Source organism: Branchiostoma belcheri, unplaced genomic scaffold (assembly GCF_001625305.1).
Source record: "Branchiostoma belcheri isolate BF01 breed outbred unplaced genomic scaffold, Haploidv18h27 scaffold35, whole genome shotgun sequence".
NCBI classification, from domain to species: domain Eukaryota; kingdom Metazoa; phylum Chordata; class Leptocardii; order Amphioxiformes; family Branchiostomatidae; genus Branchiostoma; species Branchiostoma belcheri.
Window position 1 is genome coordinate 1,928,616 of NW_017803965.1, and position 16,405 is coordinate 1,945,020.

Below are 16,405 nucleotides of genomic sequence, written 5' to 3' on the forward strand. Positions count from 1 at the left end.
CTTCTGCCATTAAAAGACTCACAAAAAAATTTGGAAACTTAAATTCAGTCGGCCTGACATACTGTGTTTATCTTTGGTCTCTCAATTTTGGCAACTAACTTCATGTTGCACAGCAAATCTTGGCAAAGCTTGATAGAGGGAACTCATCCTTCTGCCATAAAAGACTCACAAAAAAATTTTGGACACGTGAATTCAGTCGGCCTGACATACTGTGTTTATCTTTGGTCTCTCAATTTTAACTGACTTCATGTTGCACAGCAAATCTTGGCAAAGCTTGAAAAAAAGAAATCACCCTTCTGCCATGAAAGACTCACAAAAATTTGGAAACTTGAATTCAATCTTTCATAACTCTGTGGTACAACATTTGTTTAGATGAGCTAAACTGACTCTGAGTTCAGAAAGTATATTATGTTAAAATAAACAGGAAGTGTTAGCATGATTTATTACATTTTAGTAATTGTAAGAAATATTGGCTGATGTTAGTATTAGTGCTGTAATGCCACAACAACCCTTTTATTAAAACTCTGACAAGTTTGCAAATAAATAATTTTGTATTTCATCCATCACTGTCACCTTTTGTGTCATAAATGAAGTATGGGAGTGTGACCTTGAATGCTGACAATGACATTGGAAAGGAAAAGGCTCCATGCATCTTTTTATCTCTCAAAATAAGTGACATCTGTTGGGATCAGTGGTCTAGCCTGTCTTTCTGTCATTTGACAGAATTTTGCTCATGACAAAAATTTTGCCTAATCTGTCAACTCTCTCAATTGTATTAATCATCAAATGTATCATTTTGTGCCATGCTTTTTAGAGTGCAGAAATTATTGAAGTACAAATGTATACAAAAACCTAAACCACAAAATATCCAAAACAGTCTGCATAAAAAACAAGTTATACATGTATATCATAAAGGCCTTCAATCAGCAGTATTAGGATGGCAATATTCTCGATGAGGAAATCTGTCTGATATTCACATTTACTGCCATGTCTTTACACATTTTTGTCATCGTTTCATACTTAAGGCCACACCAATTTAATTTGTTGGTTCTCGGATTTTTTCAGAAAAAATATGAAGCGACAGGGCGAAAAAAAATAAAAATAAAAACAGGTCTAGGCATCCTATTATAGGCTTAAATGCTACAAAATGAGCCATGAAGTCAACACAAAAGGCTGGGTTAAAATTTAAACATTGAATTTTGAACTTTTAATCAAACCACTGCATTTATAGATGGAAAAACTGTAACAACCAGGACGAAAAGGACTTTCCTCAACTGTTGGGGGGGCAAAACATGAGCATTTTTCAGTTGATTCAGGACCAGAATCAAATTTTTTTTTTTTTTTGTAAATCAGAAAAAATGAAGAGGCGAATCCGAGAACCAACAAATTAAATTGGTGTGGCCTAAAGCATTTTATGATTGCCCAAAAACAAACTACGCAAGGAGTCCCTTTATTTTTGGTACCACCAGTAAATAGCTAGAACCAATCTGCAATACAAAAAAGCAACCGCATGTCCCATCAGTGACATTTAGATATTTTATATACCGGTACATGTACGTGATCGCCTCTCCCTTTGGGCTTACATAGATTGATGCATCCCACACTATCACTTACCTCAAAGACATGGACCCCCACTGAGTAATCAAGCTACATGTAGTTGGCCTCTCTGTGCAACACTGAACAGTTAATTACAAACTTGTAGTGGCATTGTTGCCTGTATCTAGGACTTCCTTTCAAGTGGATTGTAACATAAGTTAATGTCAGTGAAGGTTAGACATCCAGGTAATAAGATATGCCAAAGAACAGTTACTCAAGCAACTGGATGTGAGAAACAGAGAGATAGAGAAACCAGCCATCCTTTATGATTAACTTGAAGAACAACCATATTCAGCACCAAGGACAGCAGAAAACTGTCATATAAGAAAGCATTACTGACATTATACAGAAACTGCTTGATATTTTCAAGCAAGTAATAACAGCACACACTTCTGATATTCCTAAAATAAAGGTTGTCTTTTCACAGGCCATACAGGTATGGCCTAAAATCCATACGTATTTAGCTTCCGAGTCCCCATCCAAGAACCAGTTTTGAAATTTTTTTTCTATAATGTGCTTATGTCAACAATAGCCAGGGTTGTGACATTAAAATAACACTCCTGGCTAACCATTGGTTTACAGCAACTGCAAGGTTCTAGCTACAAGTAGAAGTCCTGATGGTGGAAAGAAGATGCCAGTGTACTCTTGTTTTGAATGACTGGAGGTTGTTATCAGTGATCAGGCTGACCACGTTGTCTGGGAGACTGTGTATGAAATTTCTTCCGGTGGAGTGAGTTCTAAAGAATGCCACAGTAGGGCATGTTTTCCAGCGGAGAGACTGGAAATAATGACCACAGAGCTGATATAGAAGGATATCAGAATATGTAGCCCTGTATGTTTCCAATAGGATTCCAGTAGACCAGATAGTACATAGCCACTGACTTACATTTGTAGGTAAGAGATTGAATTGCGTTTCTTTAATGGCAGTCTTTTTGATGTGCCCTTGACAGGAGATGATTCGCCTAGAGTGAAAAAAATCTGAGGTGCAAAGGTCCAAGAATGTAATCTTGTTTTTCCCCATTCTAAGAAAAGGTACACCTTTAGCACACGCAGAACTAACCAACCAAAAGAAGGGGTTTCGGCCCGTCGCTATTGTATAAGCTGAACCTGCCAGGAAGCATGATACACCTGTTCACTTTACCAGTTTCCAATTCAACTTGGAACTGTTAACTTGCTTCTGGTGCCGTTAATCATGTCAACCCCGTTCCTCGCCAACTCCACGGTGTCTTTATCCTACAAGCTCCAGTCAAACATTATTATCCATCAAGAAAATCCATAGAAACATTTCTATACAATATACCTGTCTTTTGCGCGGTGTTCCCAGCCACCCCTATGGAGACAACAAGGGTGTGTGCGGTAGAGATAAAAGTATCGGAGTTTTTCAGAAGCCGAGCCGACACAAGATTGTCATTAAATGCTCACACTCGGGACATTAAACATTCCCAGGTGGTCTTACTTTCAACGACTTTTTAGTCAACTCGAGGGAAGGGTGATTAAATGAAGAATGTTTCTAGCCAGGTGTAGGTTATAATGTATTCTTCTAGACTAAGTTTGAGATTGTAAAGCTAGGGTTCTTCCACTTCTCAACTCTGCCTGTAGGTGAAACAACATAAAACCCCGCTGTTCTTCAAACTGAAAGGTTCTCACTTGAAGAAGAGATAGGCAGGAATACTAAACAACAGCTCAAATGTATTACTGCTATGTATTCTATGTGAAACTGCTGCAAGACTTTGCAAAATTTCTAACTTCAATGATGAAGAAAGAATTTTTTTTCATGTGGGGTATGGTTTATAAAATTTTTCACTTTCATCACTATCATCAGTTTTAATTTAACTTAAGCCATATTTCTTGTTGGAAATACATTTTTGGCTTACATGTGTGTGCCTGCCGATATGTATATGGTATCCCCAATATACTGTACACAGTGCACGAGTTGTCAGACACTGGAAGTGCTATAGGGCAGTATGGGTAAGGGGTGAAGTCTGCCATCTCTGACTTGTTTTCTTTCAAAAATCTGGAAAATATTCTAGCAAACTATATACAGCATCTTTTCTATAGAATAACATCACCACCTCCCGCTCAAAAATCTCTTTTTTTTCCTATCCTATAAGCTACAGAGGATATCCACGAGGAATCCAACCCTTAATCTTGTAGGGTGATTTATCAAATCCTACGTGCATTCTCACACTTCCGGGATCCGCTGGATTTCTCTTGCACAAATCCTCTTCACAGTTTAATCCAGCATGACTAAGCCTTGTGAATCCTTCCTGCTTCTCTATGAGAGTACAGTGACAGGGTATGACTGGATGCAACATAAACAGGGCAGATGTGAAGCGAGGTCTGGGGAAAGACATGGCGATGCATTTATTGTTCCTCCCTGTGTACATAGTTTGTTCACGTACTACAAACATGGTATACCCGGGATTGACATGGGGGAACTGTATCTTGTACTGATTGATTTCACAGATTAAAATGCTTTGATGCAATGTTCCATTAATGTTCATTTCAGGATAAAAAAACTTATAGACTATGGTATGGACAAGTTTGGAATTTTAACGATAGTTTGTTCTAAGTCTTTTGAAGGATTCAAAGTCAAAGTTATCAACATGGCAAGCACCATGATGGACAGGGTTGCAGTACTTTTATATTCATGGTCTTCACAGTCACTTCTGTACCACTTCTGTAAACTTATCATTACCATGAACATAATTTGCCAACTTTCTTTTTGCTCCACCTGCCACCACTGCAAACGTATACAATGTAGTTCCACAAACATGTCATATTTTCTTAGACCACAAATTTTGCTACTGCAAACATTAGTGATTTACAGTTTAACTGTATTTACTGTATTCATTGCCTTGAGTTAGAGCACATAAAAAAGCGTGCGATGTTAGGGCACCCCCGTTATATTGTTTGGTAAAATGAAAAGGTTCTGTACCTGTAATTCTGTATGGGTGTTCTTTCTTTACGGCTTTTGATGCCTAGAAAATGTTCTGTGTGCCCAAAGAGGTTTGCCTGGCACTGCGGGCAGTCTGATGGGAACTGAGCTTGTACTAGGTTGACGTACATCATACAAAATATGTCGTACCGTAAGAAATTTTTTGACAGCATGAGACAAAGTAAAACATGTACAGGTGAAGGGTGTTCAATACCAGAATGTCTCATCTATACTTGACAGGATGTTGCAAACAGATGCATTTGAAAGAATTTCTTCAAAAGCAAAATTTAGACAAAATCTTGAAAGCTGTCTCCCTAGTTCTGCTTTTAAGTCAAAGCCTCACGGCTGTTTGTGCTCTTTAAACCCAATAGCTCCTCTATCTCTGGTGCAGTGCCTTCAGGCCAACTGTCAGATGTCAACATCAGGCACTTTTCCCTACAACCCAAGAGATGCCGGCTGTAAGATGCCTTGCAGTGCCCCTTTGAAGTGTACTGGGTATACAGGGTAGCAGAACGCTAAGAGAGATGCTTAAGTCATGATAAGACTGGCTTTTACTTCTTGTTTACTGAGATATGGTTATTGATTGAACTGAAATGGACTGAAGTTTTGTCACCTGAAGCATTTGGAGCTACATGTACATGTATAGTAGGTTTAGCCTCCCCATTGCTAAAGGTGGCAAGGTGGTCTTGTAGTTGGCTGTTGAGTAGAAAGATTCTTGGTTTGAATCCCTGGCAGGCACCATCCTGCTGAGAGGGAAAGGCACTTTAAACCTATTTCCTCACTTGAATCAGCTGAAAATGAGAACCTAGCTTTAGTTTGGGACATTTTCCTGGATAGGGCATTAAGTAGAGGCCCTGTGGTCTAGGAGAGCCACACCTTGGTTCGAGCATATTAAAGATCCCACCACACGTAATGAAAAGATCAGGGATCCTTCTGAGTGTGAGTCATTCAAACCTTACTGTCTGGTCTCAGGTTTTAACTCTTGAGGAGGTTTTATTCAGTGACACCTATGATGTATTATGTCAGTCTGTCCACAAATGTGTGAAGTCGTAAATAGATACAAGCTTTTGGCACCATGCTTGTATTGGAAGATAGATAAGGGCAGTTCCAGAAATCTGAAAAGTTCCATTCTACATGTGCTAAATCCTGAGCTGGTAAAATCTTCGACTGACATAGTGAGCATGTTGAACCTTTCTCCCCTATTTTTGTTGTCTCTCCATGTGTTCAATAGTTACAGTATTGGCCCCTTACCATTTTTGTTTTATTTTTTAAGATTATCCTAATCAGTCCATCTCACCCTGAAATTAAGTGAGCCTTGAGATGGAATTCCAAGAAGAGCTTCTTATACAGCTTTTTCATCCTTGCCCTTTTACACAGTGTGACATAACATTGACCTTTTTAGTGCCATGGGCCCAGTCAAAAGCCTGATTTTAATCCACCCAGACATTGAAGCACAGTAAAATCACTAGCCTTGCATTTGTCTGTCTCTGCCCGTGTCTGCAAAAGCTATTAACCGAAATTAACCCAAGATTATGGCTGGACATTTCTGTTGGAAGTGATCCTCATAAGCCTAATTACTCGCTAAACTTGTCATCAGCAGACACGGGTATTGACCGAGGATTTTCCAGCATTTTGGAACTGATCTGGTGAGGTCCTGTGGCAAAATGGCAGAGTGTTCAGCTAAGAACCTACAGGTACTGGGTTTGAATCCTGCCATGTCACTGATCTTGTGCCCTTGGGAAAGGCACTTTACAATACTTCACTCAGGTGTAAATGAGTACCTACATGTAGCTTCAATTACAGGCGTCCCTTGGATAGGACATTACATTGTCCCGTGTTTTGGAGAGCCACAATGACAAGAACCCACCACACCTTTTGAAAAAGAGGAGTAGGGGCATGCCCTGGTGTGCGATAGTCCTTATACTACTATCTGGTGAATCACTACTGACTACAGGAAGAATGGTAGGAAATTTCCAGTAATTAGATCCTAATGAAACAAACAATCTATTAATGTATGTTCCATCCACCACCAACAGGAGAATGCGGAGAAGGAGCGTGCCATCGCTGAGGCCCTGAAAGACCTGAAGGACAACTTTTACTGCGAGCTGTGTGATAAACAGTACTACAAGCACCAGGAGTTCGACAACCACATCAACTCATACGACCATGCTCACAAGCAGGTGGGTGACTTTGTTTCTGCCAGCTGTACGCATACAATATATTTGACCATCAGCCGAGTTGATAGGTAACTCAACACAATTAGCCTCTTGAACAATTTAGGTGAATGGTATGTTCAGCACCAAGGACAGGTTTGTGTACAGATTGTGTTGTGCTTTTGCACCAGTGACCTGTATGTTTATGGGGATGGTATGTTCAGCACCAAGGACAGGTCTGTGTACAGATTGTGTCGTGCACCAGTGGTTGCTATTTATATGTGGATGGTGTGTTCAGCACCAAGGACAGGTCTGTGTACAGATTGTGTCGTGAACCAGTGGTTGCTATTTATATGTGGATGGTGTGTTCAGCACCAAGGACAGGTCTGTGTACAGATTGTGTTGTGCACCAGTGGTTATATTTGTGTGGATAGTGTGTTCATCACCAAGGACAGGTCTGTGTACAGATTGTGTCGTGCACCAGTGGTTATGTTTGTGTGGATAGTGTGTTCAGCACCAAGGACAGGTCTGTGTACAGATTGTGTTGTGCACCAGTGGTTATGTTTATGGGGATGATATGTTCATCACCAAGAACGGGTCTGTGTACAGATTGTATTGTGCACCAGTGGTAATGTGTTGGTGTGGATCATGTGTTCAGCACCAAGGACAGGTTTGTGTACAGATTGTGTCGTGCTTTTGCACCAGTGACCTGTATGTTTATGGGGATGGTGAGTTCAGCACCAAGGACAGGTTTGTGTACAGATTGTGTTGTGCACCAGTGGTTATGTTTGTGTGCATAGTGTGTTCAGCACCAAAGACAGGTCTGTAAACAAATTGTGTTGTGCACCAGTGACCTGTGTATGTGGATGGTATGTTCAGCACCCAGGACAGGTCTTGCCACACAAGTACAAATTGTGTTGTGCACCAGTGACCTGTATGTGTGGATAGTGTGTTCAGCACCAAGGACAGGTCTGTGTGCAGATTGTGTTTAACTTTTGCACCAGTGACCTGTATGTTTATGGGGATAGTATGTTCAACACCAAGGACAGGTCTGTGTACAAATTGTGTTGTGCACCACAATCTAGGGAGGGTCCGTGGGCAAATTTTGGATTTGCAAGCTTTTAAAAACACAATTTCGCATTTTGATAGGGAAATATGGGGTTGTGAGCAGATATTGGATGTTTTTATATTTTTGCCAGAGATTTGTGGCAGTTTTGTCAGTCAAGGTTTACAGATTGGTTTAGGAATTTTCCGTCACATGCCACAAAGTTCCAGCAACTGAAGGTAAAACAGGTGCTGGCTAGAGCCCTGATTGCATGGCACAGGTCCAAATACCTGAACATCAATATAAGGTCTCAAAAAGGTACACAGGCTTAGAGTAGATCTGGATCATTGTTTTAGCCTTGGGACCACTGTGAAAAATGATAACAGACAATTCAACAAGGCCAAGGACTTTTAGCTGTTTGCTAATTGATTGGACAGTAAAGGGATTAAATAATGAGACATTCCCTCACTCTGATTGGAAATGTGCTAAACGCTTTCCTATATAATGACCAAGTAATGGCCATTATACAATTGATTAGTGGACTAACTATCATTCTAGAGAGCCCACTGGACAAGGCATGGGCAGATGTCTGATTATAATAACCTACAGTGGAGTCAGGGGTATTTAGATAAAGATCTAGATGTAAGTTTAATACCCCCTTGGATTAAAGTGTGCTCCATTCTATGTTTCTAACCTTCTACCTGCTGCCAAACCCTGTAACTAATAGAGAATTGGCAGTCAAACAGCTAATGCAGTATGCTAAAATAAAAAAAAATGATAAGGGTTTGACCTAGATACATTTTTTTGTAAAGAAGAGCTTTATTGCATGACAATTGTAGCAGGTACAACGTATGGCAACATGTATAGTAGTTGTTATTGCTAACATTTGATGAAATAATATAATATTATGTGGAAATAACTATACAAACACATAGACACACCAAAAACTGAAATTGGATTTATATTCAAAAGTTAAGTTTTTGTATATAAATCCAAATCTAATGTAAGCAGAAATCCTTTCATTTGTCAAGTCTGTCATGTTGACTTTCCCGTGTTCACGATTATAACGATATTGGAACGATAAAACCAAGGTGTCAAATTTTCAGAAAATTCGTCTGCATGATTAGATCATTACTCTGCCCTAGGTCACACTATTAGATTACTTTTCTCTAGCATTGAATTAATAAGATAAGAGCTATCAGTGCATGCGAATCAGACACATAATGATGAATTATACATAGATTAAGATAAAGGTAGCTTGTCTCGTTGTCTATATATATTTATCAACAACGGAAGCTAATAATAAAGGATGTAGAAATAATGCTGATTGATGTCTGAAACTGACAAGTTTAAGTCAGGGAATTCTTCTCCTGCAAGAATCTTCATAACTTTTAAGTAAGGAGATTTTCCAGATTTGCTTTTGATATTGCTTGTAAATCCTTCTAAATACCCAGTAGTATTGCGTTATTCACTTCTTTGTCAAACTTTCTTGTTTGTCAAACTTGAAACTATGAATCATCATTCCTGTAGAGGAAAAAGTTGTCAAAATTTCTCTTTTTCTTTGCCTTGTAACAGTGAATCCGAGGCTGTACACATCTGAGTCATTGCCAAAATTTGAAGAGAACAAACCAGGGAAATGCAATTTCACACAATAGATACATGTACAGACTTTTCACAACATGTTAAAGTACATTTGAACTGAAGTAAACCTTTGTGCCCAAAGTTGCTTGAACGAAAAGAGTCATTTATTATCGTAAAAATGAATGCATTGTACAACAACAGCTAAATTTGATTTCAAAGATAGCAGAATCGACAGTGTGCCTGTATGTTATATTCATGACACAGTCTTATCATTGCCATTAGTAATCCATTGTAAATGTAGACACATACATGTAGGTATATGAATAGCATTTGTAGTGCTAAAAACTTTGGTTTCGACACACTGGCACCACTTTGACAACATCGTTCTAGGGAACTATAATTGATCTTACTGAGTGCATCTATAGTTGTCTACAACATACATGTAACCTTGTAATGTCAGTGGCATTGAAGGTACTGCTGGCTAGCTTAACCTGTCTCCAGTACTTCTTTATCTGAGTTAGTCTCTGGGAAGTGTGTGAATAAAAATTCACTGTTGTTGCCGTTTTCGTTTTGTCCACAGATGGCAGTTAGAAAATGTAGAAATTTGAAATAGAGATCATACTTTTTATTTCAGAATGATATCAGTTTCTGCTCCAAGAGCAATACCCCCCCAAGCTCAGACAAGAGGCATAATGTGTGGAGCACTCAAATTCTGCTGTCATTTTAGCAACTTTGTTGACTCAGCTGTTTGTAAGTCAGAACATTGCCTCCTTTTCTTATTTCCTATAGCTTCTGATCTGAAACGTCAGTCTATATTTAGTACCGTGGTGCTTTCAAGGTGCAGCATTTGTTTTGTAATTTTTGACTATTACTAGACTAAGTACATTTCTTTCAGTGAAGAGAAGAAGCGCATGTAGCTCATGTTTCCTTGTGTTAAAATCTGTATGGAAAGGCTGGTCATGATCCTAGCTTGTCTGCCCTAGCTTGTAGTTTAACCCAGGTCAGCTTATCTAAGCCGACAAGGCACTAAGTGCAGTTTGGGCCCGGCACTGGAAAATGTTTAAGATCTGATTACGTGCCAATCATTGGGGATTGGGTGTGCCGACAACGAGAAAATGATCAGGGGTTTGCGGAAAAGTCGATTGGGTGGGTCAGAGGGCAATAAACACGGGACGCAGGGGGATACCAAAATTGACCTGTGTGTCAACTCATATCAGAATCAATGGTTGTTTGAATAAGATGGATGCCTGGCTGCATTATGGAGTGGCGGGGAGGACATGAAATTTGTCGAAGTTGTCGGAGAAAATTGAAATATTAATCATTTTTCCCTCCCTTGGATGTGCATTCGGCAGTTTTCCAAATTTAGTCGTCACACCTAACTGACTCCTGGAAGTTTTCGGTGACGTACGGGCACATATTGCACGAGCCGCGGTGGTTACCGATGCCATGTCAGTCTCTTTGTTAAAGGAAGCATCGGAAATGTGTCACCTTTGAAGACAGGATCATCCGTTGTCATCAAATAGTAACTAAGCAACTGTTCGGCTTTACAGGACTTCGTGTGATGGATTACTTGCCAATCTTGGCTAAAAAGTAACAGGTTTGGCCTACAATGAAATGTGCGGAAATATTGACATCTAAACACTGACCTTTTCTGCTGTCTAGCTCCATGAAACATTGAACCATTATTTTATTGTCTTAATTCTGATTGTTAAAGGTATTTTTGTAAGATTCTACAGAAGAAATAGGAAAAAGTATGGATAACTGGACAAAAAGTTGATAGGTGACTCAACACAAGCCTCTTTAACAATTTAAGTGGATGGTGTGTTCAGCACCAAGGTCAGGTCTGTGTACAGATTGCTTTTGCACCAGTGACCTGTATGTTTGTGGGGATGGTGTGTTCAGCACCAAGGACAGGTCTGTGTACAGGTTTCTTTTGCACCAGTGACCTATATGTTTGTGGGGATGGTGTGTTCAGCACCAAGGACAGGTCTGTGTACAGATTGTGTTGTGCACCAGTGGTTGGTATTTATATGTGGATGGTGTGTTCAGCACCAAGGACAGGTCTGTGTACAGATTGTGTTGTGCACCAGTGGTTGGTATTTATATGTGGATGGTGTGTTCAGCACCAAGGACAGGTCTGTGTACAGATTGTGTCGTGCACCAGTGGTTGGTATTTATATGTGGATGGTGTGTTCAGCACCGAGGACAGGTCTGTGTACAGATTGTGTCGTGCACCAGTGGTTATATTTGTGTGGATGGTGTGTTCAGCACCAAGGACAGGTGTGTGTACAGATTGTGTCGTGCACCAGTGACCTGTATATTTGTGTGGATGGTGTGTTCAGCATTAAGGACAGGTGTGTGTACAGATTGTGTCGTGTACCAGTGGTTGGTATTTATATGTGGATGGTGTGTTCAGCACCAAGGACAGGTCTGTGTACAGATTTTGTCGTGCACCAGTGGTTATATTTGTGGGGATGGTGTGTTCAGCACCAAGGACAGGTTTTGTACAACTTGTGTTGTGCACCAGTGACCACATGGGTGGTGTGTCAGCACCACAATGACAACATTTTTGTCAAACTTTTCAAATCCAAATCAACATGGCCCTACTGTAATAATGGCTCCAGCAAAAAATCACACAGAAGATGGAGTCGCCTTTGCCATTGATTGGTTGATTTAGACGCCATGAAAAATGCATGGCAACATTTTCGATTGCGGGACACCTCGGGGCTATCCGTTTGTCTTCATTTGTGTCGGGGAGTTTTCATTTTGCTGGCAGCAGTGATTTACACCCGTCTATCATGCAGCATCACTCTAAAGAGAGAGGGAGGTCTCAGAAGTCATATAGTGTGCCGGCCGAGTCAATTACTCTGCATGAGTGTGTAAGATAGAGTAAAGCACTTCATCTGTGGGGAACTAATCACTACTACTCACACTATCTGCTGCTTTGGTTTTACAGTAATTCCAACCAGAGCATTTGATAAAGGGAGTTAATTCCAGGTTAAGCTGTTGGTTGCTTGCTTGCTTTGCTTGCTTGCCTTCTTGGTTGCTTGCTTGCATGGTTGGTTGCTTGATTACTTGTTTGCTTGCTTGCCTGCTTGCTTGTTTGCTTGCGTGGTTGGTTGGTTGGTTACTTGGTTACTCACTTGTTTGCATGGTTGGTTGGTTGGTTGCTTGGTTACTTGGTTACTCGTTTGCATATAGTTGGTTGGTTGGTTGGTTACTTGCTTGCTTGCGTAGTTGGTTGCTTACTTGAATAGTTGGTTACTTGGTTACTTGCTTGGTTGCTTTAGTTTTACAGTAATTCCAGTAATGAAGTTAATTCCAGGTTTAGCTGCTGGTTAGCTGGTTGGCTGGTTGGTTGGTTGGTTGGTTGGTTGGTTGGTTGGTTGGTTGGTTGGTTGGTTGGTTGGTTGGTTGGTTGGTTGGTTGGTTGGTTGGTTGGTTGGTTGGTTGGATTGTTGGTTGCTTGGTTGATTGCTTGCTTGCTTGTATGCTTGCTTGCTTGCTTGCTTGGTTGCTTGCTTGCTTTCCTGCATGCCAACCACTTTTGCTACTAGACACGGTGCCTATTGGAACATTAAAGAGCACTGAAACACATTCAGATCATACATAAATCATGCATTCCATATTTCACCCCATAAGTGATTATATACCACCAGTTGCTGCCAGGTTTCTGTTCTGCAATCTCAGCCAAAACAACTGCGTTAGTCAAGCTCCAGTGACTCTCCCCGCAATATCCGGGCCATGTTTTCTTCCGCTTCGGCACTTTCCACTTGCTCAGTGCCTATGGATTTCCAATATGGTAGTGAGACATTATGGGAGGACACTGGGTCTGCAGGGACAAGGTGGGCTTAATTGCACCAGTCTGATCAATACGGCTTTTAGTACGAAGCTCCAGGTATTGTCTTGGCCATTAGCTGTACAAAGAAAGTGTCTTTGTCTTGAGGTGAATGACTGGAACTGTCTAAGGGTGCTTATTGAGAGTCAAGACTCATTACTTTAGAGGAGATTACCTTGTGTCCTCTAGAGTAATGGTGGACTTAGATACCATTTCCTTTGTTTGCCCGAGGGCCCACGTATCCTAACCCAGTGATGACTTCAGTATTGATTGATTCAAACTGTGGTTAATCCAAGTTAAGTCTTCCTTCTTCGTGTGGTTCCCCTGACTGTTGTTAAACTCTAGGAACAGCCAGGCAGCACTTTTGGAATGCAAACCTCTGCCGCAGCATTATGCAGCAAGTTTAAACTGTAATTTCCAACACAAAGGATTGGACTTGCCCAGATTTTTGACTGTACAACTCCAGTCTTTGTCAAGGAATGAGCAATCCACCGCTTCTGTGGCATCATGTTATGCAGATGACACATGTGACTCAGTGAGCAGTAGATCGTAAGTTGCAGAAAGTCTGTGGCGCCCCCGTCTTTGTTGGGGGAAGGTTGTAGTGGCTGGGTGTAGATAGCCTCTTTAATCCCTGCAAAAAAGTGTCGTTTGAAGTCCAAGATCCGATGAGACCAAGTGTTGTATATTAATATGTTTTGAGATTTCCGAGGTAGTCAAACTAGGTTGTGTTCAAAGAACCTCACCATGAGAGATCTTTCAGTCTCTCCAATATATGTTTCTCTGCATGGGCCCTTCCAATTGTACTTTTGATGGTATCTGCAAAGTCTCCAGAATATCTTGAAAGTTTTTCCATCCTGGTGCATTTGTCATGTATAGTGTTGTATGTTTGCCTGCCTTTACCACTTGTAGCAGAAGCCTGAGTAACGAATCAATGTCAGGATGTAGCATTTGGGGCTGTATTTCACTGCCTTTCAACAATGCATAAGGAAAAGACAACTTAGTGAACGCAGTGCATCTCTCAGTCTTGGAAAGCTTTGATAAAGCTGACTGTCACCACCAGATGCTATTAGTATATTTCAATCTGTCAGAAGTCTTTATTAAATGTACCATGAATTGTCTTATTGATGGGGTTTCCAACATTTTCCTTGGATGACATTTGTGCAGTCATTTATTTGGTTAGCTGAGAGATTTGTCTGATTTTAGTTTGGCAATACTTTTAAAACATAGCTTTAGTTATAATCCAGAACATTAAGACCTCCAAGGGATATGACTATTTGTTACGAAGTGCAGCCTTTTGAAGAGATTGGAAAACTCATTGCAAACTATGATGTGCATCTGTATGTGTTTGTGTGTAGAAGTGTTTGTGGTATATGTGTGTGTGTGTGTGTGTGTGTGATAAAGACATTTAACTTTTAAAATCCTGACTTATGTCACTATAAGGCATGTGTGTGCCTGTGTGTAATAGTAATAGAGACATTAGACTTTATGCCAATTTCAAGGCAGACATTATTTTGACTTTGAAAACCATGATTTGTCTTCTATACCAGGATTACATGTATCTCACTGGACTTGAATAGCAAATTCAAGTACATAATGACATTTGACAACTGCTAAACAGTAAACTTAAAGAATGTCTAGACAATAGAAATTTGTTCGATGATCGTCACCCATGCTACATGCACACAAGTCACTCTTGTATTAGACAGATTATAGAACTGTACTTACGTACCAGTAGATGCCATACTTTGTACCTTGTACCTTGTACAATTGTTGTGCAATAAGTTTATACTATACATACAATCATGTACATGTATGTCACTTACAAGGCAACCTGTATTCCGGAAATAGCTGGTTACCCAAGGAGTTACTTTTATTTGATTGGTGGTTGAAATCAGATGTCTTTCCCATTTCAGAGGCTGAAGGACCTGAAGGCGCGGGAATTCGGCCGGAACGTCAGCTCCAAATGGAGGAAGGAGGAGAAGAAGCGAGAGAAGGAGATGAGGAGGCTACATGAGTTAGCCGAGCAGAGAGCTCAGACTAAAAGGTGAGACACAACAAAGTTTTTCATTCTTTTTTATTCTTAGGCCACGCTGACTTAATTTCATGAATAACATCCTCGGAACAACCCAAACTAGTGTGCGTGGGCGAATAAAAAAAATACAGCCCCCCAAAAATTCTGCTAGACCACATGGATACAATTTGCAGCTGGTATTGTGAATTTGCAGTAGTACATGAGTCAGCAGCGTACTGAGTTCTGGAGTTCTGTGGAACCTCGGTAGCCATACTCCATAGTTACCACCGTCTCCCTATTGTTGCTGGTCACCATAGACTGCAGAGGATGAGGTGATTTTTTTTCATTGCTATAATTCACATCCTAGTAATGTAAAACTGCAAAAAGGTTCATTTTCTGGATGGGAAAATTGGCATCATTGTTTCCATCCTCAAGTTGCCTTCAACAATGTCATGTTTAATAATTTGATATAAAAAAAATATAAACTTAAAAGTTTTCAAAACAATTGAAGCTTAATGTGAATACGAATATCCAAAAATGCTTGATTCTATGTTTCTTAGTACATGTAACACCATTGAATGTCCTCAACTCCCATTGCCAATTCTTTCTCAAAGTTTCTGGGCCATGCCGTTTTAAATTCTAGTGTGGGATGCTACCCTGACGCTCACACAAAGAGGTGTTACATTACAACATGGCAGGCAGCTATCTCTGTTCATTCTCTAGAACGCAGGAGGAATTATTCCACACCTTAATGTATCATAACTGCCACATATTGTGCCTGTGTAACACAATTGCTGCACGCATCGTTTGACACACGGTTTAAAGGCAGAACCACTCTTAGCTCATAACTACCGAGAGGATGGTGACCATTACTGTAATAACATTGTATTCAAAGTGTCAAATAGGGTATTGGTTTGAGAGGACAGACACACTGTTACTTGTAGATAACAAGCCATTTATGGTAAAAATATTTTATTAGGGAGTACAGGGAAAGGTTGAACGGTAATAGTAAATAAGTACGCAGTAAAAATAGCTTATTTCAATCTGCTGCAATCTCGTGAATTGTAGACAATAAATAGCGGTTTAAAGACATCCCTGAAGCTATAACCTACCACAGCAGCACAGCTTTAGCTTTATTATTACCTGCACCATTTCTTCTATCCCATAAACTCATGTTACACATTGTTAATGCCAGGAGTAAGATACAGTCTTTCTTTATGGGAAGCATGTTTTATTCAAGCGC

At 40.2% G+C, this 16,405-nt stretch overlaps 1 protein-coding gene across 1 annotated transcript in view; it reads left to right on the forward strand.

Moving 5' to 3' along the window:
* LOC109475818 (G patch domain-containing protein 8-like) overlaps positions 1-16,405 on the forward strand; it is a 179,300-nt gene that overhangs the window by 151,716 nt on the left and 11,179 nt on the right. Inside the window, 2 exon segments of the mRNA XM_019776603.1 lie at positions 6,571-6,714; positions 15,065-15,195. Coding sequence (XP_019632162.1) covers positions 6,571-6,714; positions 15,065-15,195 — 275 coding nt within the window.